The sequence below is a fragment of the Manacus candei genome, unplaced genomic scaffold (genome assembly GCF_025592945.1).
Source record: "Manacus candei isolate 608988 ecotype Guabito, Panama unplaced genomic scaffold, ASM2559294v1 h1tg000058l, whole genome shotgun sequence".
Lineage (NCBI taxonomy): Eukaryota > Metazoa > Chordata > Aves > Passeriformes > Pipridae > Manacus > Manacus candei.
Window position 1 is genome coordinate 173,177 of NW_026138106.1, and position 25,735 is coordinate 198,911.

At 66.3% G+C, this 25,735-nt stretch overlaps 2 protein-coding genes across 3 annotated transcripts; both read right to left on the minus strand.

Moving 5' to 3' along the window:
• Positions 1-239: 239 nt before the first annotated feature.
• On the minus strand, positions 240-7,922 carry PDK2 (pyruvate dehydrogenase kinase 2). Its single transcript, XM_051803541.1, has 11 exons — positions 7,755-7,922; positions 5,820-5,961; positions 4,227-4,298; positions 3,803-3,987; positions 2,840-2,929; positions 2,464-2,541; positions 2,264-2,340; positions 2,084-2,182; positions 1,889-1,996; positions 1,077-1,190; positions 240-1,001 (listed from the first exon to the last, which is right to left on the minus strand). The coding sequence occupies exons 1-11, from the start codon at positions 7,870-7,872 to the stop codon at positions 861-863; spliced, it is 1,224 nt and encodes a 407-aa protein (XP_051659501.1). The 5' UTR covers positions 7,873-7,922; the 3' UTR covers positions 240-860.
• Positions 7,923-8,656: 734 nt separating this feature from the next.
• ITGA3 (integrin subunit alpha 3) lies at positions 8,657-24,661 on the minus strand. Of its 2 annotated transcripts, XR_007907144.1 has the most exons (26): positions 24,305-24,659; positions 17,944-18,065; positions 17,781-17,863; positions 17,149-17,398; positions 16,546-16,629; positions 15,761-15,968; positions 15,130-15,323; positions 14,855-14,943; positions 14,499-14,635; positions 14,328-14,414; positions 14,178-14,245; positions 13,888-14,024; positions 13,243-13,389; positions 13,068-13,165; positions 12,815-12,980; positions 12,645-12,713; positions 12,468-12,547; positions 12,270-12,347; positions 11,956-12,058; positions 11,709-11,879; positions 11,490-11,603; positions 11,247-11,360; positions 10,712-10,810; positions 10,480-10,605; positions 9,722-9,882; positions 9,357-9,502 (listed from the first exon to the last, which is right to left on the minus strand). XR_007907144.1 is itself a non-coding variant. In XM_051803544.1 (25 exons), exons 1-25 carry the CDS (start codon positions 24,517-24,519, stop codon positions 9,344-9,346), a joined length of 3,198 nt encoding a protein of 1,065 aa, XP_051659504.1. In that variant the 5' UTR covers positions 24,520-24,661; the 3' UTR covers positions 8,657-9,343. The 2 variants fall into 2 exon arrangements, 1 of the variants encoding a protein (XP_051659504.1); XM_051803544.1 differs by lacking the exon at positions 9,722-9,882 and having other exon boundaries at positions 8,657-9,502; positions 24,305-24,661.
• Between the last annotated feature and the right edge of the window lie 1,074 nt (positions 24,662-25,735).

The window sequence follows — 25,735 nt, forward strand, 5'->3', positions numbered from 1 at the left end:
GCTGACTGGGGTGGGGCTGGGGGGCAAGATGGGGGGGGGGAGCTCGGTGCCAGGCTGGGGGGGGCACGGACCATGGCTGGTCCCCATTGTGTCCCCAAGTGCCACCCTGCGACTGTGCCCAGCCCCCTCCCAAGCCTGGGAGTGGGTAAACTGAGGCACGGGAGGGGGGTGGTCAGTGACCCATTTGGGGGTGCAAAAGGAGGGGCATTTCCAGGACCCCAAAACACCACACCAGGAGCTCAACCAACAACCAATTTACTGACAGTGGGGAGGGACGGGCTGGGGGGTGGAGGGGAAAGGAGAATTTGGGGGAGGAGGGGGAGGTTTCTGAGCAGGTCACAGCATGTGTGGGGTGGGGAACCCACCCCGGGGGAGTGCAAGGGGTGCATGGGTGGGGGGCACACGCAGGTGAGAACAGCTCAGTAGTGCAATAACAGGGATGGGAGATGGGAAATGGGGGTGGAGGGCGGGTCAGGCCTGGGCCTCCCACCCTGTCAGGGCTGGAGGGGCAGGGAAGTGCTACTGGTCATACTGGGAAAGGAGACCAGTCCCCTGCTGGGCTGGGGTGCACCCCCTGGGGTGGGTGTGAAAGGAAGGGGGGTGGGAGGGGGGGCAAAAGGGGTTTTACCCCCTCCACACTGCTCCAACACCCCCCCAGCTACGTACCTAAGTGCCACCAAGGTGGGGGGTGCTGGGACCCCCCCCACCCCACCGGGACCCCCTTCCAGTGGAGCCCGAAGAGCCACAGAACCGGGATGCTCCAACAACCCCCCGGGGCCCTGGGGGCCACCCCGGGCGGGCCCTGTGAGCTGGGGCAAGGGGTTCCCTGCAGCCTGGGGGGGCTGTGAGCCCCGGGGGGCTTAGGGCACGCGGTAGGTGGAGGTGTTCTTGGGCTCGGTGCTGGGCACACACCAGTCCCCGGCCTCCTGGCTGGCCTGGTAGTGCCGCCACGCCGACTTGTTGTACACGGGCAGCCGTTCCACAGAGTCCGTGGACAGGGCCTGGGGGCACACAGGGGGCTGGGCAGGGTCTGTGCCCCCGCCCCGAGCCCCCCATTTGGAGGGAGAAAGACCCACCTTCAGGTAGATGACGGCGTCGGTGCCGAAGCCCTCCATGGAAAAGAGCTGCAGGTCCCCCTGGAAGTACTTGGCGTAGAGGCGGGAGATGGGCAGCCCGTAGCCAAACCCAGCCTGGGGGGTGGGGAATGGGGTGGGGGGTCTCCAGTGCTGGGGTGGCACCCCTGGGGCACCCCAAGCCCCCCCACATCACCACAAGCAGCACCATGTGCAGCCCAAAGTGTCCGTGCCCCTGCCAGCGGTCACTGTGCCACGTCCAAATGTCCCCCGGCAACCCAAAATGTCCCCCAGCAACCCAGAATCTCCCCATGCCACCCCCAAAGCTCCCCATGCCGCTCTATCCGCTCCCAAACCTCCCTGTGCCATCCCCAAAACACTCCCATACCACTCCATCCCCCCCAAACCACCCTATGCCACCCCCAGTGGACCCCAAAACCTCCTCAAGCCATGCCCAAAACACCCCCGTGCCACTCCAGCCACTCCAAACCACCCCAGGACACCCCCAAAGGACCCCCAGAGCACTCCATGCCATAAAACCTCCCCATACCACCACCAAAATACCACCATGCCATCCCAGTTCCCCCAGACCACCCCATGCCACCCCCAAAGCACCCCCATGCCACTCTGCCCCCCCAAACCACTCCCAAAACAGCCCATGCCACCCCCAAACCTCCCCAAGCCACTCCACCCACCCTGAAATATCCCCACCCACGCCAGACACCCCCAACCACCCCCACCCGCACACCCACACCCCCCCTCCTCTCCCTAGGACCCCGTGGGCCCCCACAGCCCACGCCAGGGGGGTCACCTACCAGGGGGGTCCCCCCAGTGCCCATCTGGGGGGTGGGGGCCGTGGAGTACATGTAGCTGAAGAGACGCTCGATCTTCCTCAGGGGGACCCCCATGCCCCTGTCACTCATCTGTGAGACACCACGGGGGGTGACAACCCTGCTCCTGGCCCCCACCCCAAACTGTACCCCCTCGGGACGGAGCTGGTGGTCCCTCACCCTGATGGAAAGGTCCTCCTGGCCCAGGGCCACCATGACCTTGATGGGAGGCAGGCGGGGGCTGCTCTCGTGGCTCTCCACAGTGGCTCTCATGGCATTCTGGGGGCATGGAGGCGTCACCAGGTCAGGGGGGAGCCCCCAAAACCCCCCCTCAGACCCCCCCAGCAGGGCTGGGGTTACCTTGAAGAGCTCGAAGAGCATGTGGTAGAGGTGGGAGGGCACGTAGACGATGCTCACGGGCTGCTGGGAGTTGGTGGCTGTGGGGAGGAGGAGCAGCCGTCGGCATCGCTGTGCTCCCTGGAGCCACCCCAAAATCCCCCCACCATGGGGTCCCCCAACCCTAAAGGAGACACCCCAGAATCCCCCCAGATGGGCCTCACCATTCACCTCCTCGATCTCCAGGTCGGGCGAGGCCATGTAGTACTTGTCACACAGGAGCTTGGCCATGTTGTAGGCGTCTGGGGGGGGAGCAGAGGGGTCAGCACCCCCCAAAATGGAACAGAGGGAGCATTTAGGGTCCCCCCCCCCCTTTGCCCCCCACCCCCAAAGATTTTCCAGTCCTACAGATTCAGCAAGTTTCTGGGGTCTCCTGGCACGACCCCAAAGCACGGGGGATGCTTTTGCTGAGGGCAACCCAAACTTGTGACACAAATGGCTCCCAAACAGGGTAAGGGGAGGATCAGGGGGACATTCAGCGACCCCTCCCCTGCCAAATTCACCCCCCGTGGGGGTGGGAGCCCCCTGGACCCCACCAACCTCTCACCACGTTGGCCACGTTGCAGTGGGGGTCGATGCTCCCGATGTGTTTGGGGTGTGCAGGGTTGGTGCTGCCGTCGAAGAGCAGAGCTGGGGGGGACAACAAACTGTGGGGACCCCACCCCAACCCCAGAGACACCCGGGGACACCCCCAGGGGGCTCAGGGCACTGGCCCTGGGGCTGAGGGTGACATTAGGGGAAGTGGAAATTCAGGGCAGGAGCCCTGGGGGTGGAGGAATCGTTGGGTCAGGATGCCTGGGGCTGGAGGGGACATTTGGGGTGGGGGGACCCTTGTGGCAGGATCCCTGGGGCTGGGGGTGACATTTGGGACAAAAGAATGCTCAGGGCAGGTCTCTGGGGTTAGGGGGGAAACCTTGGGGCAGGAACACTGTGGGGGGACATGTGGAGCAGGACCCCTGGGGCTGGGGGGCACATTTGGAGCTGAGGGGGACATCCAGAGCACAGTCCTTGAGGGTGGGGGAATCCTCAAAGCAGATCCCTGAGGTTTGAGGGGGCATTTGGGGCAGGGGCAGGAGCCCTGGAGCTGGAGGGGACCCTCAGGGTGGGGGATACTCAAAGGGAAGATGCTTAGAGGACCCTCAGGGCAGGAGCTGATCCCTGGGGCTGAAGGTGACCCTTGGGGCAGATCCCTGGGGTTTGGGGGGATGCTCTGGGGGGCACAGGGGAATGCCAGGGCTGGCAGGGATGTTCAGAGCTGATGGGGACCTTGGGGGCAGGGGGGTGCCAGGGCAGGGGGACACTCAGGAGCACCCTAAGGGCAGAGAGACCCTCGGGACAGACCCCTGGGGCTGGGGGGACACTCTGGGCGGTGTGTAGGGACACCCAGTGCTATCAGGGGTGCCCAGGGGTGCTGGGGACCCTCGGGGCTGGGGGTGCTGGGACAGGGGGACACTCAGGAAGACGATGCCCAGGGTGCAGGGCCCCCCGGAGCCCCCCGCTCACTGTGCTGGTTGATGAGCATGCGGATGGAGATGCGGCTCAGGTAGAAGCGGTCGAGGAAGTACTGGATGTTCTGGTTGGAGACGGGATCGTCTCCATAGGCCTCCTTGTACTCGATGACCCCCTGGGCCATGGTGGGCACCACGTTGTTGTGCCGGTTGCGGATGGTGACCAGGGAGTCCGTGAACCTGGGGAGGGCACAGGGCTGGCCCCGGGGACACCCGGTCCGGGCACGGCCCCGATCCAGGCCGGGATTCTCCTGGTGGCACCCAGGAAAACCCGGAGCAAAATCCGGTGGCACCGGGATGGGGTGGGGGCAGTTTGGGGGGATACAGCCCCGGGTGACACCAGTTCACACCAGGGGGAGTCTGGGAGGAGGGGACACCCCGGGACTGGGGACAAGAACATGCTGTCACCCCCAGCTTACTGTCCCAGCGTGGCCTGGTCCTCGGGGTCCCTGTCCAAGAACTCCATGATGTCCAGCAGGCTCTGGACGTACCTGGGGAGGGACATGGTTACCCCCAGCTGGCACCCCCCAAAGAGAGGGGACACCCCGGGGACACCACACCGGGGGGCACAGGGTCCCCTGGGGCACTGCCCCATGCAGGGCGAGGGGTCAGCACCCCTCAACCAGGACCCCCCACCCCAAAAACTGCTCTGCCGTGAAACCACCCTGTGCTTGGGTCCCTGTCCCACCCCTCTGCTGGCACGGTGGGCCTGGGGCACACCTGGGGACAAGGCCCCTCTGATGGGGTGTGGGGCATGAGGGTGGCTGTGACCTGAGGTGGCTGTGGGAGGGGTGGCATGGCTGGAATTCCCCGGCATGGCCAGACCCCCCCTGCCCCAGCATGGCCAGATCCCGCTGGCAGGGGACCAGGACGGTGGACAAACAACCTGTCACGTGGTGGCACTGGGAGAAGGGTCACACTGCCACTGCTGGCATGGGGACAGGACACTTAAAGGGACACCCAGACCCCCCCACCCCAGGGACACTGACCCACCACCTTCAGTGCTGGCTCAGCCTCTTTGGGGGGCAGGAGGCTGGGAGGTGGCACTGTGACCCCCTGATGGTTGGGGACACCCCGCTGGCACAGGGATGTCCCCAAAGGGCCAGCAGCCCATGTCACCAAGGGCATGGCATGGCACCAGCTGGGGGCTGCCCTGCCTGTCACCACCTCCTGTGTCCCCTTTTGTGTGCCAGCTCCCTCGGGACCCGCTGGGGAGGGCAGTTGGTGACAGTGGTGGGACACACAGTGGGACACGTGGTGGCAGCAGGACCCCCTGGGTGACGGCAGTGGCAGGAGTCGTGGTGGCAATGGGAGCTGTGCAGGTGACAGTGGGGGACTCAGGGGGGCACCGGGGGGTGACCTGCAGTAGTGTCACCCCAGGCAAGTGGCAGTGGTGGGACCCCCGTGAGTGACAACAGTGGGACCCCTGTAGTGGGACCCCCAGCAGCAGGACCCGTGGTGGCAGCAGGACCCACACAGGTGACAGTGGTGTGGTGGCTGTCCTTGGCTGGAGGGGGACCCTCCAGTGGGGGGACTGGGAGGACTGGGGCAGAGGAGGCAGGAAAAGGTTCCTGTCCTTGGCTGCAGGGAGACCCTGGAGGGGCTGGGAGGGCTGGGGGACATTGGGGAGACTAGGAGGACTGGGAGGACTGGGGGACACTGGGGGAACTGGGGGACACTGGGGGACACTGGGAGGACTGGGGCAGTGGAGGCAGGAGCAGGTCCTTGGCTGGAGGGGGACCCCAGAGGGCTGAGGAGGGGGCAGTGCTCAGCCCACCACTGAGGGCAGGTTGGGTGCCCAGTGCCACCCAGTACAGCCCAGTAAAGCCCAAACTGGGGCTGGAACACCCACGAGTGCAATGTGAAGGCGAGAAGGACCTGGGCCACCACCAGAGCCCAGAACCAACGGTGGTGGCATCTTTGCACCCAACGTGACCACAGAAGCGGGTGGTCCCGGAGCCCACAGACCCCGTGGCAGTGTCCCTGTGCCCCCCAGCCCCCGGGGGTCTCACCAGCTCTGCACCAGCTGCACGGAGGGCGTGCGCAGGACGCGGTCGGGCAGCAGGTTGATCTCCTTCATGATGTTGGAGAGGCGCACGGGCAGCTCCTGGCGCAGGAAGGCGAAGGACGTCTTCTCACAGGCATTGCTGGAGCCTGGGAGGGCACAGGGGGCACGGGGTGAGCCCCCCTAGGACCCCTCGGACCCGGGGCTGGCGTCACTCCCACCCCTCTGCTGGGTGGGACTGGGGAGAACTGGGAGGACTGGGGTAGAGGGGGCAGGAGGAGATCCCTGCCCTTGGCTGGAGGGGGAGCCGGGAGAGGGTGAGGGACATTGTGGGGGACTGGGACAGGGAGACACGGGGGGGACTGGGACTGGGTGGGCAGGAGCAGGTCCTTGTCCTTGGCTGGAGGGGGAAACTGGGGGACACTGGGAAAGGGAGACACTGGGAGGACTGGAGCAGACTGTTCGTGGCTGGAGGGGGTGTGAGGGCTAGGGGAAACTGGGGGACAGTGTGGGAGACTGGGAGACACTGGGGCAGAGGGGGCAGGAGCAGGTCCCTGTCCTTGGCTGCAGGGAGACCCTGGAAGGGCTGGGAAAGCTGGGGGGCACTGGGGGGACTGGGAGGACTGAGGCAGTGGAAGCAGGAGCAGGTCCTTGGCTGGAGGGTGATCCTGGAGGGACCAGGAGGGCTGAGGGGGGGGCAGTGCTCAGCCCCCCACTGAGGGCAGGCTGGGTGCCCAGTACAGCCCAGTAAAGCCCAAGTTGGGGCTGGAAGGCCCCCAGGTGCAATCTGGAGGTGAGAAGGACCTGGGCCACCCCAGAGCCCAAACCAGACCCTGGTGGCACTGGGAGGTGGAGGGAGTGACGTGGGGGACACAGCCAGGGGTGTGGGGTCCCCAACTGGAAGCTGGTGGCCAGCAAGGCAGGGGGGGCACAGCTGGAGGGGGGACAAGGGACACTGGGATGGAGAGCCTTGGTGCTGGCGGGACAGGGCAGAACTGGGGGGGGGGGGCGCAGAGAGGGGCTGGGGACCCCCAGGGTGCAACCAGCATGGCACTGAGGGGACGTGGGTAAATACAGCAGTGACACTGAACACCCCCGGGGGGGGACAGAACGGGGTTGGACCAGGGGACAGGGATAGGGGGACATCTCCACCTGCCTGAGGGTCTGGCTTGGGGTAGGGGGCTGTGTCCCCCACCCTGGGGGGGGGACACTGGGGGTCCCACACACGGGGTTATTTAATGTGGGGGGCAGGGAGGACTTACTTGGGGGGAGAGGGGGATGAATAATCCCCTGAGGGTGGTTATAGGGAGAGGTGTTCAGAGGAGACCCCTCCAAAAAGGTGCATATAAGGAAACCATGTTCCAGCCTCACTGATTTACCCTGGGGGGGTTGTTTAAATACCACCACCCTAAAATAATAAGGGGGTATTTGTAGGGTTAGAGTTACCCAGGCTCAGATACCTATTAGAGGGGGTCCTTCCTGGGGGGGACAGCCCCCTGATCCCCCAAGATAGTTATTTACCAGCTGAGGGGGGAGTGTTGTATTTCCTGGGGGCTGTTGGAAGGATGTCCAGGGAGTGGGAAGGGTTTCCAGGGAGGGTTGGAATAGGATTTCTAGGAGTGTTGGAAGGATTTCCAGGGGGGGGTTGGAATAGGATTTCATGGGGGGGGTGGGAATAGCATTTCCAGGAGTAGTTGGAATAGGATTGCATGGAGGGGGAGGGGGGGGGAAAATAGGACTTCCAGGGGGGTTGGAATAGGATTTCCAGGGGGGTTGGAATAGGATTTCCAGGGGGGCGTGCACGGAGCTCCCTCCCCCAGCACGGCCCCCCAGACCGGGCACCCCCGGGGGTGGCAGGAGGAGTGTCCCCATCCCGTAGGCTGTTGGGGGGGGGAAGTGCCGGGATCGGGTCGGAGTCCCGGAGGGGGGGTTGTTTATTTACCGAAGTCCAGGAACTGCTTCATGGAGAGCGGCGACGGCGAGAACTTGCTGAAGTGCTCGATGTAGGTGGGGACGCCGGCCAGCGCCGCGCGCTTCCCCAGGCAGCGCAGCAGCCGCATGGCCGCGGCCCCGGGAGCGCCCCGGTGTCCCCCCGGTGTCCCCGCGGTGTCCCCCCGGTGTCCCCCCGCTGTCCCCCCGCTGTCCCCCCGCTGTCCCCGGAGCCCCCGCGAGCCCCGAACCGGCCCCACCGCCCCCGGGCCTGGCCCCGCCCCCGCCGCGCCGCGCGCAAACAACACACCCCGCTGTCAATCACCGCTCCGCCGCCAATCAGCGCCCGCTCTGCGGCAACACCCGCCCCCCTCCGTGCCAATGAGGTCTCTCCGCTGGTCCCGCCCCGACGTCAATCACCTCCCCGAGGCCAATCAACGCCCGCTCTGAGGGAAGACCCGCCCTCTTTATGCTAATTTTGCCTCACCGCTGGTCCCGCCCCACCGCCAATCACCGCTCGCCTTGATGTGGGTCCCGCCTCTTCATCGAGATAACCACGCCCCCATAGTTGGGTCGCCACGCCCCTCTGCGCTAGCCACGCCTCCTTTAACGCCCTCCAGCCCCCCCGTGCCTGGGACCCCCCAAGAGCCCTGAAGGGAGACGGGAGGGAGTCTGAGCCCACCCAGACCCCTGTCCGGGGGACTGGGGGCGTCTGAGCCCACCCCAGACCCATCATTACCCCCCCCGCGGTATTACCCTCCCACCACACACCTATAACCCCCTCAAAACCCCCGCTCCCCTGCCCTCTCTAGGGAATATCATCGCCCCCCCTCCTTTTTGCCCCCTACCCCCCAAAACCACCTTTCCTTTCCCCCCGAGCACCCCTCCATCAATTGTCAGCCAAGACACGGAGGGGACGTGAAGTTACAAATCACAGAGCGAGGCTTTATTTGGCCCCGGTGGGGAGGGAATGAGGGGGGGTCGAGCAGGGGCTGGGGGGGCGCAGGACCCCCTCCTCCCCACTCACCCCCAAGTACCGACGGGACGCTGGGACTCAACACCAAAACACCGACGAGAGACATGGAATAACTTAACCCCCCGTGGGGGTGGGGGGCGAGGGGGACGGGGGGGGGACACGGCCTGATGCTCCGTACCCCCCAAAGCCAAAGCTGCGTCCGAACACGGGGTGAACACACGGGGGAGGAGGAAGAGGAGGAGGAAGGAATGAGCTCCCAAAGGCCCCAGCCCGGGGGTGAAAGCAGAGGGTCCCACACCCAGCAATGAGGGGAGGGGGGCGAGCGTGTCCTGGCGCCTGAGGACGTGTCCCCACGTGCCAGGACGTGTGTCTGGGACACACGAGAGGAGTGTGAAGGCACTCGGTGAGCCCAGCAGCACGTGGGGAAACACGACAGGAGGAAGGGGGGGCACATTTGAGGGGTCTCCCCCCCTCAGCGTGCAAGGCACGAGCGTGCAAGAGGAAGGTGCAGAAGCCAACACCGGATTGCAGCCACATCCGAAGAGGGGGGGATCGGGGAAGGGGCGGGGGGGAGATGCACTTGTGCAAAGTCAGAGTCCCCTGAGGGTCTGGGGGGGGTCAGGGGGTCAGTAGTACTTCTCCGGCTCCTGCCACTTGGTCACCCAGTGCTTCTTGCGGCGACGGGGCAGGAGCCCCCCGGGCTGGTAGCGCTGCTCCTGCCGGATCCTCACCGCGTGGTACTTGGGCATGATCCGGTAGTAGCGGGTCCGCTGGAAGAAGTCACACTGGGAAGGGGGGGAAAGAGAAGGCGGGGGGGTCAGTGTGGGGCTGGGCATGGCCGGAGAGAAGGAGAGAGACCCCCCACGAGGCGGCGAAGAGCGGAGGCAAAGGGAGCGGCAGTTCCTGGAGCCACTCGGAGAGACCCCGCGCCCTACAGCGACCCTACAGGACAGAGGAGGAAGAGGAGAGGAGGAGGAGGAGGAGGAGGATGCCGCTGGCATTACCAAGCGGGCGGCGCAGGGGCCCCGGGGGGGCAGTGGGGGTGCCCCCCCCATTAGTAGTCGTCCGTCAGCCGCTCGGTTTCCGACGGCTGGATCCTCATCTCCGCCTTCTGCCCCTTGGCCTCGTACATGGCCCGGGTGTTGGCCCGCCGGAAGAACCCGCACTGCGAGAAAGGGGACAGGGGTCAGGGGGGGCCGGAGAGGGGCTGGGGGGCTCCTGGTCACCCCTCGGAGGGTGACATGCCCCCCAGAGTGCCTGTGGGGTGGGTGGTCCTGCAGACCCTCCTGGGCAGAAAGTGGGGGCTTCAAGGAGGCCACAGGGGTCCCCTGTGAGCTGAAGGGTCCCCAGAGGGCTGTGGGGGTCCCCCAGTCCCTGCAGCAGAGGGGGAGGAGGGAGCCACAGGGAAGGAGGTGCCATCATCCAGCCCTTCTTTGAGTGGGTGTTTTTGTGGATCCCAAAAGGTTTTGCACCCCAAGAGAAGTTGGGAATCTCTGTGCTCCTCTTCCTCATTGCTTTGCAGCCAGGCACCTTCCAGCTGGGGGGGGAAATCTTCCTCCTGGGAGGATCATCTTCCTCCTGGGGGGCACCTTCCACCCACGGGGGCACCTTCCAGCTGGGGGGAGAACCTTCCACCCGCCGCTCCCGATCACCCCTCGCCAGGCAGGGAGGATGGCAGCCCCCAGTGGCATGAGCCTGTGAGGTCTCAGCACAGCTCCTACACCCCCTCCTTCCTGGGAAGGGAATCCAGGCCCCCCCTCACCTTCCAGAGGAGGAGGATGATGATCCCCAGCAGCAGCAGCCCGGCTGCCACCGACACCAGCACCAGCCACAGCGCGATCTCGGCCGGCTGCTCCTCCTGCAGCTCCGAGTCCACGTCCACAGAGAACTGGAGGGGTTGGGAAGAGCCTCGTTGGGGCACAGAGCTCCCAGTGCATCCCAGTGAGTCCCAGCGTGTCCCAGCGTGTCCCAGGAAAGGCCCTGGTGCCGCTCACCCGCACGGTGTGGTTCCTCATGGTGATGGTGGGGACGTGGGAGCGCAGGAACAGCGTCGCGGTGCCCGTCACCTTCACCCGGTCAAAGTCCCGGAACTCCTGGGACATGGGGGACAGAGAGGGGACATGGGTGACAGAGAGAGGGGACACAGGTGATAGAGAGGAACACACATGGATGAGGGATGGGGGACACAGATGACAGAGAAGGGGACATGATGATCAGGTGGGGGACATGGATGATTAGGGGACACGTGGATGATGTGGGACACAGGGATGATGGAAGGGAGGGACATGGATGGTGGGGACACACATGGATGATGGAGAGGAACACACATGGATGATGGACGGGGGACACAAGGATGACAGAGGGAAGGACACACCACGTGGGGAGGACACCGATGATGGAGGGGGACACACACACACGGATGGGTGTCATCTTCTGAGCTGAGACCCGGCAAACTCACTGCCCTGTTCAAGCCCATCCCCATGGGCCCAGCCCAGCCCTGGCCCCCCTGCAGCCCCCCCAGGCACTGACCTCGATGAAGGTGCTGTTCCAGACTCGGGCCCGCAGGGTGAAGGTGTTGGGGTGCTGGGTGTGGAGCAGGGGGCACTCGAACCACACACAGCGTGCGGTGCCCTCGGAGCAGCTCTGGGGGACATGGAGGAGCTCAGGGGGGCACCGAGTCCCCAGAGCACCACACCGGTGCCGAGAAGCAGCAGGAACAGTGGTCCCAGTGGGGGGAAAGTGCTGCTGGACCTCCCCTCACCCCCTACTCACCAGCACCGTCTCTGACTTGGCTTTCTTGGCGGTGGCCAAGGTGATGGGGGGCTCTGCCGGCTCGGGGGGCTCCAGCTCCCGTCTCTGCCGGGAGGGAGCCTGGTCCTGCAGGAGCTGGGGGGAGGGACACGAGCCCCATCAGAGCCCAGGCAGCTCTGTGGGGCTGGAAGGAGCCACGGAGTGGGGCAGGGACACAGGGCCAAGCAGCGGGTGACTCACGGTGAGGTTGAGGGGGTTGATGACCCCCCCGGGGGGCTGGCAGCTCTCGTTGCCATTGACCAGGATCTCGGTGGGGTAGAGGAGCCATTTACCGTTGGGGATCTCGTAGGGCCACTCAAACCCCAGCAGGATGGTGCCCAAGGAGCCCAGGGACTCACCCTTGGTGGTCACCTGCGGAGCAGAGTGGAAGGTGGAGACCAGCATTCCCAAATCCACCCCCCTCTGGCACCGGCCACCCCCGGCTCACCTGGAAGTCGAAGGTGAGGGGGCTGCCCACGTCCTGCTCCTGCTTCATGGCTGACTCACCCACCACCACCCCACTGAAGTAGGACTGGACATGGGAGGAGGCTCTGGGAACGGGATGGGGACAGGAATGGCGTGGGGGGCAGAGGGGGCAGCCCCCTGCCCCATTCCTGGGACATGGGGGGCTGTGCCTGCTCCCGACACAGCCACACTCAGGTGGGGGGGACACGGGGGGGGGGGGGGATGCCAAGGGATGGAGGGGACACAGAGGGGTGGGGGACACCCCAAGGGGTGGGGGGACACCCTGGCTGCACTCACATGCTCAGTGAGGACTGGATGCTGTAGTCCACCAGCAGCTTGACGAGCACAGGCTGCAGGTCCTCCTGGGTGCTCTGCCTGCCAGGGCACCAGGATCAGCATCTCCCACATCCCAACAGCCTCCACCCTCCCAGGGGGAGCAGGGGGTCCCTGTCCTGCCCATCAGGCCCCCCCTCTTCCCAGAGTGTTCCCACTCACGTGGACAGATCCAGCCACACCAAGATCTCCCGTGTGTCCAGCATGATCCCAATGGCCTCGAAGGTGATGATCAGCTCTGCCTGCACCCAGAAGGGACGTGGAGCAGCTCAGTCAGACCCCCACCTGCCTGCTGACCCCCCAAAACGGGCTGGGGGTGGATAGGGGGGGAGCACTCACCCTCTGGTTCCTCTTAAAAGGGTTTCCCAGCTCGCACAGCACCGTCTCCCCGAACGTGCAGGCTCCGCTCTGCGGGCAGGGGAAGAGGGTGAGGAACACCCTGGCAAAGCCCACCTTGCTCCTGGTGCCTCCCCGAGCTGGGGAGGGGTCTGGGGGTCCCCCCCACGTACCGGGCGGACGGAGGAGGGCAGCAGGCTGGGGGGCACGGTGACGTTCAGCAGGGCCTCGTGGGCGTCCTCGCCGTTGGAGGGGGTGGTGGGTGTGTTGGTGATGTTGATGCTCAGGTAGAGCTTCCTCACGTCCCGGCTGTACTGCAGCACCTGGGTCCCGTTCAGCCTGTGCACAGAGGGGGGGCTCAGCACATCCCAACGGGACGGGGACCCCTCCCAGGGTGGGTGGGGACATGGGGGGCTCCGCTGTCACCTGGGCAGGGGCTGGTTCTGGTCGGTGACGAAGCTGCTCTGGAGCTGGAGGTTGCTGTAGCACTCGTTGTCAGAGCCACATTCCTTCTGGAACTCGATCTGGAGGGACAGGGATGTCCCTGTGAGCCCCTGTGGCCCCCCAGGACACCCCAGAATCCCCCTCCCCACCGGCACACCTTGGTCTCATTCTCGTGGGACTGGTCCTGGTTGAGGACAGGGAAGGAGTCGAGGGAGTGGGGGCCCAGCTGGAATGTTCTGGGCTTCTCCTGCAGCGAGTAGTTCATGGAGAGCACGATGGGGTGCAGCTTGTCCCGGATGTTGTCCTGAGGGGTGGTGGGAATCACAAAAAAGCCCCTCATAGATCCCTCCCTGGCCCCCACTGCAGCTCCAACCACAGCCAGGCAGCCCTGAGACACTTTTGGGGTATCCCCTCCTACTCACAGCCTGCTGTGAGACCCAACAAACTCATCACAGGAGGGAGGGAAACAAGGGAGGGAAGGAGGGAGGGAAGGAGGGATGTAGGAAACAATGGAGGGAGGGAGAGAGGGAAGGGAAGAGGGAGAGGGAAGGGGGAGAGAGGGTGAGGAGATGGGTGGAGAGAGAGAGAGAGAAAGGAGGGAGGGAGAGATGGGATGAAGAGAAGGAAGGAGGAACGTAGAGAAGGAATGGAGGGGGGAGAGAGGGGAGAGGAAGAGAGAGGAGGGAAAGAGGGTGGGATTTCGCTCTTTCCCGAGCCTGCCATTCCCACCATCCCTGTCCCCACGCCCAGGAGCCAGTCCCGCAGCCCCAGCCCCGCTCCCAGTGCAGTCCCACCCGCTCACCAGCAGCAGGAGCTCCTGGGCCTGGCAGCGGGTGTCGGGCATGGTGAAGCTGCCGGTGTAGGTGGCAGACGGGGACCCCGCAAACCTCACCCTGGGTGGGTGCCGGTCCTTGTCCGCCTCCAGCGTGTACTCCAGGGCTGCGGGGAGGGCAGGGCCAGGGTGTGACACACGCGTGTGCCCCCAGCACACACCTGGGCACCCCCACAGGTGTGCACGTCCTCCCCTGGATGTCACCCCCCTGCAGGAGCACCGGGGGTACCCGCTGCCACCCCCGCACCCCCCGCACTCACTGATCCTCTCCTGGTACTTGGGGTCCCCTGCGCTCTGGTTGTAGGAGAAGCAGAGGGTCACCGTGATGCTGGGGGGGCAAAGGGGCCGTGAGTGGAGCCAGGTGTGCCACCAGCAGCATGGGTGGCACTGGGGGACCCGGGGGGGCTCACCAGGACTTCTGTGTGCACTGAGCGGGGTCCACCTTGCTGGGGGTCACCGTGAAGGTCTTGTCCAGGATGTTGATCACGGGGCGAGCTCTGGGCAGAGGTGGATTTGGGCTGAGCCCTGCCGGGGGTGGCAGGGCCTGCAGGACACCTGCCCCTGTCCCCCCACCCCTGTACCTGAGCAGGATGATCCGCTCGTTCAAGCTGCCCACCAGGAGATCCGGGTAGGAATTGTCGTCCACGTCCAGCCCCCCACTCAGCGAGTACCCAAAGGTCTTTATTTTGGTGGGGCCCAGGTCTGACCCACTGATCACCTGGAGTTGGGGGGGCAAGGGGGTGTCAAGCATTGCTCACCAGCCCCACAGATCCAGGGACTGACCCGCTGCATCCTGCCCTGGAGCATGGGATGCTCAGGGGATATCTGGAACCCTGACACCCCGGTGAGGGGGTCCAGACCCCTGACACCCCGGTGAGGGGGTCCAGACCCCTGACCCCCCGCAGTGAAGGGACACCCCCCCCCATGGGGCCGTTACCTGCCGGGGTTTGTCCTGCAGCCCCTCAGCACTGCTGTGGTAGATGTAGACCTTCCCATACCCCTCAAAAGGAGCCCCCACAGCAATATCTGGGGGGAGAAGAGCACGGTCAGCCCCTCAGGGATGGGGTTCCCCCCTCAAGCCCCTCCCCTCCACTTTAAATGCACCCCCCCATCTCCATCTCTGCACCCCAAACCTCTCCAGGGACCTCCCGATGCCCCCTCCAGTGGGGGGGCTCTCCAGCTCCCCCCAGAGAGCAGTGCCCAGCCCCTCACCCTGGAATCCATCCTGGTTGACATCCCCAATGCTGGCCAGGGCGAAGCCGAACCCGGAGTAGCTGGGGCCGGTGAGGACCAGGCTGGGGTGCAGCTGGAAGCCCCCCACCTCGTTCATGTACACGTACACCGCGCCCCCCACCTCCTGCTTCCTCTCGAAGTAGTAGGGAGCCCCCACCACCAGGTCCTGCCACCTGTGGGGACAAGGGGGTGGTTGGGGTTGGGGCACTGTGACACAACCCCACCCGACACACCCGGAGTGGTGGAGACCCCCCCAGAGCCATAAAAACAGTGCTTCCCTAAAAAACCTCCCCACCCCCAGAGCTGTGCCCACCATGATAGGACCCGCAGAGACCCCAGGTGAGCTGCAGGGTGCCCCCAGGTGAGACCCCCACTCCCGGGATCTGCAGGGTGCCCCGGCTGAGACCCCAGACCCCCAAAAGCTGCACAATGCCCCAGGTGAGACTCCCTACCCCAAGAGCTACAGGATGTCCCAGGTGAGACCCCCACCCCTGGGAGCTGCAGGGTGCCCTGGGAGCTGAGGGGTCCCAGCCCAGGTGAGCCGCAGGACACCCCAGGTGAGCCCCCCATCCCGCAGGCCGGGTGGTCCCGCTCCCCTGCCCGCCCTCACCCGTCGTTGTTGAGGTCTGCCAGGGCGATGGCGCTGCCGAAGTAGGAGCCGACCTGCGGGCCGGGGAGCAGGAGGCTCCTGTGCAGGCTCTGCTGGGGGCTGCGGCTCAGCAGGTACACGGCGCCCGTGTGCTGGTACCGGGGGGCGCCCGTCACCATGGTCACCGCGTCCTGCTGCAGCACCGCGCTGCCCACCTCGGCCGTGTACCCTGTGCCAGCGCCGCGGTCAGGGGGCAGCGCGGACCCCCGACACCCCCGCATCCCGTGTGTCCCGACACCCCCACAGGGAGGGGGAGACAGTACGGACCCCCCCCGATACCCCCACAGGGAGGGGGAGACAGTACGGACCCCCCCCGATACCCCCACAGGGAGGGGGAGACAGTACGGACCTCCAGAGACCCCCACACCCCATGTCCCCCCACCCCAAGCCCCTGCAGCCCTCCACACACCCTGGTGTCATCACTTGGGTCTTCAAGCGTCCCTAACTCCCTCCACTCGTTTAACATCCACCCCAAAGTTGTCCCCAAACCTTCAACCCCCAAACCTCCTCCTATCCCAAATCTACTCTCCATGACACCCCTCAAGCCTCCTAAACACCCCGATGTCACCACAGTGCCACCACTGCCCCCCACTCACACCATTCCCGGGGGTCTCCAAGCCTCTCTAAACTCCTCCCACCCCTTTAACATCCACCTCCAACATTCTCCCTAAACCCACAGCCCCCAAACCTCCTCCTCAACCCAAAGGCCCCCCCCAGGGAGGCCCCCCCTGCCCCGCTGCCCCCACCTATGTAGGTGTTGCCGTTCTTCTGGTTGGGGAAGGAGAAGTCGTGCAGGTCCCACATCTCCCGCTGCAACATGTAGTCAGTGCCTGCGACAGTGAGGGGGGTCAACCCCACAGCACGGGGGGGCAGCCCCTCTCCCCCCCTTTGGCACCACTCCCCTGGCACATGAGCACATGTGTGGCCACATGTGTGTGTGTGTGTGTGCAAACACATCCGTGTGCAAACACATCTGTGTGCAAACACATCCGTGTGCAAACACATCCGTGTGCACAGGGTGTCCGTGGGGGTGCGGGTACCCTGGGGAAGGGGGTCCCATAGGGTAAGGAGGTGCCCGTGGGGGTACAGACACTGTGGGGAAGGAAGCACCCACGGTGGTGCCCAGAGAAATATGAACATCCCAGGCAAGGGGGTGCCCACAGGGATACGGGGACCCGGGGGAAGGAGGTGCACACGGGGGCACAGTCACGCCAGGAAAGGGGATGCCTGCACCGCGCTCAGAGGGCACGAGGGGGTATGAGGGTATGAGCATCCCAGGGATGGGGATCCCCCAGGTTTGAGCACCCCGGGGAGGGGGCACCGCCCCTGCCCTCCCCAGCCGCCCTCACCCTGCCAGTTGTAGGCGCCGGGCGCGCCGAAGTAGATGATGTTGGCGGTGAAGCCGGCGCTGGTGCCCATCTGGCACATGCCGGTCTCGTCGCTGTCGGTGTTGGCGTTGCACATCTCGTGGTGGTACGTCTGCCACTCGTCGCTCAGGTCCAGCCGCAGGTCGTTGCCCCGCACGTAGCACCGGCCCACCATGCGCCGCTGGTCCTCGCTGCCCGACCACAGCACCTTGGTGTAGCGGTGGGCACAGGCCTGCGGGCACGGCGGGCGCCGCTCAGCACCCCAAAAGGGAGGGGGCACCCCCAAAAGGGAGGGGGAACCGCTCGCCCTGAGCCCCGTGTCAGGATGGCAGGGAAGTGTATAGGAGAGGGAAGTGCATAGGAAGTGTATAGGATTTGGGGATCTATAGGGTGTAATCCTCTACAGGTGCTCTGTAGGGTGTGAGGATCTCCACGGGATGAGGGTCTATAGGATGTGAGGGTCTCTAGAGCTGGATGTTGTCTCGCCACCCGAGAGCTTCACTTCACCCCCACTGGCACCCCCCACCCGTCACCCCACAGCGCCCACTCCAGGGGACACGGAGGTGACAGGAGCACCTCTGCCTGGTGGCACACGTGTGTGCACATGGACTCACCAGCACCCTCCCCGCCGGCTGCCGCTGGCTGGCCACCGTCACCCCCAGCCACATGTCATCGATGATGGCCTTGTCCGGTTCATCTGGGGGGGAAGGGACGGTGTGAGAGCGGGGCCTCCCCGTTCCCAGAGGGGATTTGGGGTGCCCTGGGGTGCTCTCGTACCCTTGAGCTCGATGTCGAGGCGCTGGCAGTCGCGGGTGGAGGCAGTGAGGGGACAGGCGTAGACGGCGCCCGTCCGGGTCCCGTTCACGGGCTCCGCGTCTCGGGGGGCCCCCACCAGCAGCCTGGGGGGCACAGAGAGAGGGAGGTGGGTGGGTGGGTTGGGGGGAGCAGGTCCATCTGCTCCAACAAAGTCCAGCTCATTTCAGGAGGGGAGAAAGCCCGGCACGCCCTGGGGAGGGAGTGGTGGGGTGAGGAGGTGCTCAGAGGGGACCTGGAGCATATGACACCTTGACCCCCAAATTATGGGGGACAGCAGCCCCCCAACACCATCTCCGGAGCTGAAAGGTCTCTGAGGATGGGGGGGTCAGGCTGACGGATTCACTCCTTGCCCCCTCCTTCCCAAACCTGATCCCAGCCCTGGCTCATGGGTGAGTCCCCATACTGCTGCACAGTGGGGTGCAAGGAGTCAGGCTGACCCCACAAACCTCAGAGAAAACAAAACTGGGGCGGGGGTGTGTGTGTTGCTCAGCACCCCATCGCCAGCCCTGGGGCCCCCGTGTCTGTGTAAACACCCACGGCCCTTCCCGGCCAACCTTTGAGCCGGGAGCGGGGCCGCGGCCCCCCGGCACAGCCCCCGGCACAGCCCCCGGCACAGCCCCCGGCACAGCTGTGCCGTGTCCCGCCGACAGGCGATCCCTGCGTGCCAGGGAACGCCGGGACAACCCTCCGGGATGGGGAGGGCGAGCTGGGATGAGCTCCCCTCATCCCACAAGGCATCTGGGCAGCACTGGGCATCCCAAGGGAGGCAGCGCCATCCCGGGGGTGACTCAGACCCCTGGAAGGGCAGGGACGGCCCGGCTGAGTCACGGCACTGCCATGCGGGGGGGGGCATTGCCATTCCAGGCTGGACGCAGCACCCACCCCACAGAGCCCTACGCTGATGCTGAAGGGACCCCCACACACCTCCCACCCCAGGGAGATGCCAGGGACCCCCGGCAGCAGCAGGACCTGGGGCTGGGGGCTGGCAAGAGGACTCTGTGCCCGGGGGTTCCGGAAAGGCCAGCCTTTCCGCCAGGAATTCCTTTGGGACCGAGAGGACAATGGTGTGGAGGAGGCCGTGCTAGCAGAGGAAGTGTGTCCCTCCTGGCAGGCAGGACACGGGGTGGGGGGCACAGCACCCAGGTAGTGGCTGCAGGTCAGTCCTCAGCAGGGCCACTGGTGAGGACAGGGACAAATCCTGCTGATCCCATCCCACTGACACTGGGAAGGGTAGTGATGGGATGGGGACCTTGTCAGAAGGCACTGGGGTAACGAGCTGCCCAGTCCTCAGCGTGGCCAGTGGTGAGGACACACTGGGGTAACGAGCTGCCCAGTCCTCAGCGTGGCCAGTGGTGAGGACACACTGGGGTAACGAGCTGCCCAGTCCTCAGCGTGGCCAGTGGTGAGGACACACTGGGGTAACGAGCTGCCCAGTCCTCAGTGCGGCCAGTGGTGAGGACACACTGGGGTAACGAGCTGCCCAGTCCCCAGTGCAGCCCCCAGCGAGGACAGGGACAAATCCCGCTGTCCTCATCCCGTCGCCAGCAGGCAGGGAGTGCCGGGAAGGCTGAGCAATGCAGGGCCGGGAGCGCGGGCACGTCCGGGCGGGCTGACTCCAAGCCCAGGCGCCAGAGGAATGTGGGCCCCCAGGCAGCCCCCGCCCCGGCACGTCGGGGCCCCCCCGCGCCCGCCCGGCCCGTGACGGGCCCCACCGGCGGCACCGGCTGAGTCAGGTGTGGGGGGGACGGCGTTGCTCATCCCAAATAGGGGTGTCTGCCCCCTTCCCCCCCAGGAATGCCAGGACGGGGATGCCAGCTGCTGCCGGGAAAGCGGGAGCCACTGGCTGCGAAGGGAAGGGAATAACGGGGGATGATGCCTCCTGATTTTTTTCCAGCTCAGCACAAAGGAATTCTCCCCTCCCCTAATTCCTGCACCCCCCACAATAGGGGGGCACAAGGGGCACCATTGTCTTACCTGGAGGGGAAGTGACTCAGTGCAGCTGCTGGGACTCGGGGCTGGAGGGAGAACCCGGGGGGTCCTGCCCCCACACCCCAAACCCCAGCGGGACCCTCGGGTGCTGCCCCGGGCAGGGGGTGCCCCCAGGCTCCCTCGGTGGTCCTGGCTCAGCCAGACCCCCGCCGTTCCCAACCACCACCGTGGCTCCCCGCGGCCCGCAGGTCCCGGGGGGTGGGAGCCCACCCAAGCCAAGCAGCTCCGGCATCCTGCTGCCTCCAGCCAAGACTTCCCGGCACGGCAGCCCACCCGCAGGCTCTGCTCCTGGGAAAAGGGGGAGTGTGGGATGCTGGGGGCTTTGGAGTCCCACCAGAGACAGGGGGGACACCCACGGGCGTCCCCCACCCCAAGGTGCCGTGTGCCCCCACAGCTACCTGGAGAACCAGGGGCTGGGGTACTGGAGCTCCCATCCCGGGGAGGCCGGGACCAGTTTGTGGCACCGGTCCCGCTGGGGTGAGGGAACGAGGAGCTGGGATTGCGGACATGGTCAAACAGCAGCGCGAGGGGGAGGCCGGGAAGGGAGGGAGGCAGGAATGTGAGGCCGTGCTCCGTCCTAATCCACCCTGGTAAACTGGGGGGGTTGGACAGCGGCGGGGGGGGCTCCCTGCCAGCACTAGCTGAGCTGGAAGGGGGGGCTGTGGGAGGGTCTGGGCACCAGGACCCCAAAATGAGGCCACTCCTGCAGGGGTGACAGAGGTGAGGATGGCAGAGGATCCCACCCAGACACCACAGCACAGACTGTAATGGGGGGGGGGAGTTGTGTTCCCCCCAACAGCAGCGCAGCCCCCCAGCCTCAGAGCCCCCTCCCCAGGGAGCAGCTGGGCAGTGTGGGGAGCACCTCATCCCTCTCGCAGGGGTGACGGTGCCAGGACAGGAGGAGAAGGCAGGATGGGGGGGGCTCCACACCACACCCCATCCTGCTCCCCCCCACCCTGGGCAAAGGCAGGAATGGCACAGTGGACCCTCCCCAAACTTCCCCACCTCATACCAGGGCTGGGGGATGCTCCAGGTTTGAGAGCTCAGCTCCACGAGGGGTCCCCTCTGAGCCCCCAAAAGCAGCATCCAACAGGGATCTCCACTATATCCCACCCCCCCAAGGCTTCGAGAGGAGGATCGTCCCTCAATGCCACTCTGCTTACAATGGGGGGGCCCTAAGCAGGCAAATCTACTGATGTCCCCTCAGGAAACCAGCAACGGCTCCTGGACGCCACGAGGGATGGCTGGACAGACAGAAGGACGGACAGATGGATGGATGGATGACCCCCGGGATGACGGCCCTGCATCCGCCCCCCTCCTCTGCCTGCCAAGCAGCCACAGCCCCACAGGACCCCAGCGGACTCGGGCCAAGGCAGGGGAAGCTCAGCCAGCTCCAGCAATCCACAGAATCCCAGCCGAGGGGGAGGGAAAACCGGGAATCCAGCCAGGAGAGCGATCTCCTCCTCACCATCCAGCTGGGAGCAGGAAGACCCCCGAGCATCAGGCACACACAGAGGGAAACTGAGGCACACACAAGGGGGGCAGACGTGGGTGCTGCCTCCCCCCCGGGGGCAGATTCGGGGGGGGTCTTCGGTTTTCCTGGCACGGATGCTCCGTGCCTCAGTTTCCCCGTGTTTTTCAGGGAAGGGTTGGATTCGCCGGGTCCCACCAGCACGGGCCAAACCAGCTCCCCCAGCGGGAGCCCAGGGGAGCGGCCGGAGCCCACGGGAGCGGCCGGACACGGGCAGCAGAAGGAGTTTCCTAATCTCGGGAAGGCTGATAAACACCCGCGCTTCCAGCTCGCCTTCACCTGGCCAGGGGAGGGGCGAGCAAACAAACCTTTGCAAGGGACACGAAAAACACGGCGGGGTTGGAATGGGGAAGGAGGGGGGGTGTGCCGTGCCAGCCTGGCCCCCCGCCAGCGCCCGGCCGGGAAGCGGCTCCACACCCCACCGGAAGGCTGGGAATGCCAGCGGCATGAATCCATGCAAGAGCATCCCTCTTGTCCCGTTGTCATCCCTCGCAGCGAGGGCACGGGGTGAGCCCCCCAAAAAAGCACGGACACCCCCCCTCCCCGCGGACCGTATCAGGGATGACGGTGGCAGGAAACGTCCCTTTCCTGTCCCCACCCTGCACCTGAGAGCAGAGGGCAGGAGAGCCTTCATCCGGCACCGGGGTGACGGGGGAGTGGCGGCACACCCATGGGGCTGCGGGTCCGAAAGGGGAGGGATGGGGGCGCTCAGGGGGTACCCCCGCATCGGTGCCACCCCGCCACACCCGCCTAAAACGGCTCTGACACCCTAGTTTGGGGGCAACACCCCCGTGGAACGAGAGAACCCCACGCCATTCCAACCCCCGCCACTACGGGGACGGGCAGCAAAGGGCTCCCAGGGGGGTGGGGGTGCAAATTCCCGGCGGGATCCCGGCTCTGAAGCCTTTCCCCCACAGCCGGCGGAGCCTCCACACCCCACCCGGATCACGCCAGGACTCGCACGGGCCACGTGGCACAGGTGGAGGGATCGCAGGTCCCTGCCTAGGGGGGCCAAGGCCCCCCAAAATCCAACCCCGAACCACTCGGGGAGACACGAGCCGATCTGCCCCGGTGCCAGCCCGGACCCCCAGCTCGGTGCCCCCCGGCAGCTGCTCCCGTGGCACCGGAGCAGGGAGAACCCGGCCCTGGGTGGGAGCCAGTGTGTCCCCCGTGGGGGAGGAGGGGTCCTGCACCCCACCAGCTGCTCCGCAGGGAACAGCTTCACTCCCTCCCGGGACAGGAGCAACAACAACCCATCCCACGGCGGGGCCGCCGGCCCAAAATGCATCTCTGGAATGCGGAGCAGCACATGCCTCCCGTCCAAGCAGCTGCTGCCAGTCCCTTCTCCATGGAAAAAAAGAAAAGGAGCCCTCCGGGTCTCCCAAGGACCCCCCTGGAGCTGGGAGTTCCGCGGGAGGGTGATCCAGCAAAAAACCTGTGCCCTCGAGCGGGAAAATCCCAGCCCAAGCCCTGCGGAGGAGCGCTATCCCCGCAGGGATCTCCGGCCAGGAGGGATGGGGGACAGGGATGCTGAGGTGGGGAGATGGGGGACTGGCAGGGCGGGGGGGCAGCGGGGGGACACGGCGGGTGACAGCGGTGGGATCGCACGGGGAATGCTCCGGCTGAAAAGGGCTTTTGTTGGGGCTTTGCCTGGCAGCAGGAACCACAGTCCAACAGGTTCCCCGGGAACGGGAATGGGGCCTCCTTGCCAGGAGCGGCTGGAGCCGAGGGGGGACACGAGGGACTTCGCAACCGCCCCGGGGAGGGTCGGTGCCGGCCGGGACCCCTCCGGTGGGAGGGGATTCCATCTCCCAGGGTGGCTGTCGGGCTCCCAGCCCAGCAGGGGTGACACGGGGTGTCCCCGCTGTGCTGCCAGACCCCCCTTCCCCGTGTCACTGGGACCCAGGGAATAATGGGGGGGCGCGTCACCCCACCGCTAACGGGGTGCAAAGAAACCACGACCAGGGGACTGGGGGGGGGGAAAGCCCCCGAGGAGCCACTGTAGAGTACGGACCCCTCCTCACCTGGGCTCTGGGCCATGAGGGTCCCCCCCACTCCCACCCCAGCACCTGGGCCCCCCGGGCGCCCCTCTCCCGGCACGCAGAGCCCCCCCCTCCCACCTCCTCCTCCTCCTCCAGGTGCACCCCCGCCCCCACGGCGGCGGGATCGGGACCTTTGCCCTCACACAGGGACCTCCCACTCCCATGGGGACCCCCCCCCCCCTTTCTCCATTCCATGGGGACCCCCCACCACTCCACGTGGGACCCTCATTCCATCGGGGGACCCCTCACACCCACCACGGGGGACACTCCCCACTCTCCCCCACCTCACGGGCGACCCAGACCCTTACAGGGACCGCTCACAACTCCTCTCCACCCCACGGGGGACCCTTCCACTATGGGGGACCCCCCACAAACCTCACAAGTAAACCTCTCCTCGTTCTTCCCCAGCGCACGGGGGTCTCAACCACCGCGCACATCCCATCCCACGGGGGACCCCTTCGATCCACGGGGGACACCTCTACCCTTGAACCCTCCCCCACTTCACGGGGACACCCCCGCCCCACAGGTAAAACCTCTTCTCGCCTTCCCCCACCGCGATCCCACCGGGCATCGCACCCACCCCACACCGCCCCGGGAGACCCCTCCCCGCTCTCCCCCATCCCACGGGGGCCCTCCCCCTATGGGGGGGTTTCACTGCCCAGGTAAATCTCTCCCCTCTCTCCCGTACCACACGGGACCCCCAACCACCCCCACGATGCCCCCCCTCCCCGCATCACCGGCTTCCCCTCCCCGCGCTCACAAGCTGCGCTCCCTCCGCTCCGTCTGCCGGTGCAGCGCCACCGAGAAGCCGAACAAGGCGCCGGCGGGGCCCCCCTCCTTGAGGACGGGGAAGGTGCGGTCCAGGTTGAAGGCGGCGGCGGCTCCGAGCAGCACCGGGCCGAGCCCGAGCAGCAGCGCCGGGAGGGGCGGCAGGAGCGGCGGCAGCAGCAGCGGGCGGTGGCGGCGCCGCGCCATGTCCCGCACCGGCCGCCGTAGCCGCGGCTGCCGCCCCACCGGGCCCGGTGCGCTCCGGGGGGGCGGGGCCGGGCGGGGCGGGGGCGGGGCTTGGCACCGCTCGGACACGCCCCCTTTTAAAGGGGTCGCACCCCCTCCTTCACCCATCACCAACCCCCCGTACCTGCGTGCGCAGGTGAGGGGAGGGAGGGGCGTGCGGGCACACCCCTGTGTCCTCCTCCCTCTCTGTTGTGTCCCCCCCATGCCCACGCGGGGGCACCGCACCCCCCCCCCAAATTTGCAGCCTCTCTCCCCAGTACCGGCAACGTCCCCCTCGCCCCAAACCCGCAGTCCCCACGCCCACGTGGGGTATTATGTCGAGTCTCTCTCCCCTCCCATAGATAACTCCCAAAGCCCACGCGGGGGGCACCGAGTCCCTCCACGCCCCTGCCCCCAGTCCGCGATTTCCCCCCAAACCGACGTGGGAGCATCATGTCGCGTCCCCCCTTCCGCTGACCCCCCTCACGCCCACGTGGGAGGAACCGAGTCGTGTGTGTTCCCCCTCCCTTCCCCGCATCCCCCTCTCTCCCGCCCCCACCCCAAATTAGGATCCTCCATGGGATGGGACTCCCAATTTAGGACACCCCATGAGATGGGCCCTCGAGGCTCGACCCCCCACCATGGGATGGGACCCCCATGGAATGGGACCCCCCTTCCCCCGTGACAGGAGGTCACGGCGGGACCCAGAGAGCGGCTGTGCCGTGGGACGGTCCCATCCCGTGGTGACCGCGACGGGGACACCGCGGTGGCCCTGGGGACGCGACCGCAGCCGCAGCATCGCCACTTCCCTGCCGGGAGGGGTGGCGCGGTGACAGCCATCGTCCCCGTCCCCGACCCGGCTGAGGTCACCGGGAACCACCGCGCCGCTCCCACCCGTGCCAGGAAACCCGTGGGTGGGGTGGGCTAGGCTGGGGGGCCTGCAGGATGTCCTGTGTCCCCCACCCCGATGTCCCCGTGCCCCTGTGCCGTGTCACTGGAAAGAGTGACGGCACAAGGGGACAGTGCCCCGGGCAGCGCTGCCGGCGGCCGGCACACGGCTACGGCACTGGGGCCTGGCCCCCTCCCTTATCCTTTGCCCTCCGTCCCACGTTCCTCGATCCCTGTTCCTCGTCCCCTGTTCCTTGTCCCCAGTCCCTAGTCCTTCGTCTCCACCCCCGTCCCTGTCCCTCGTGCCCCA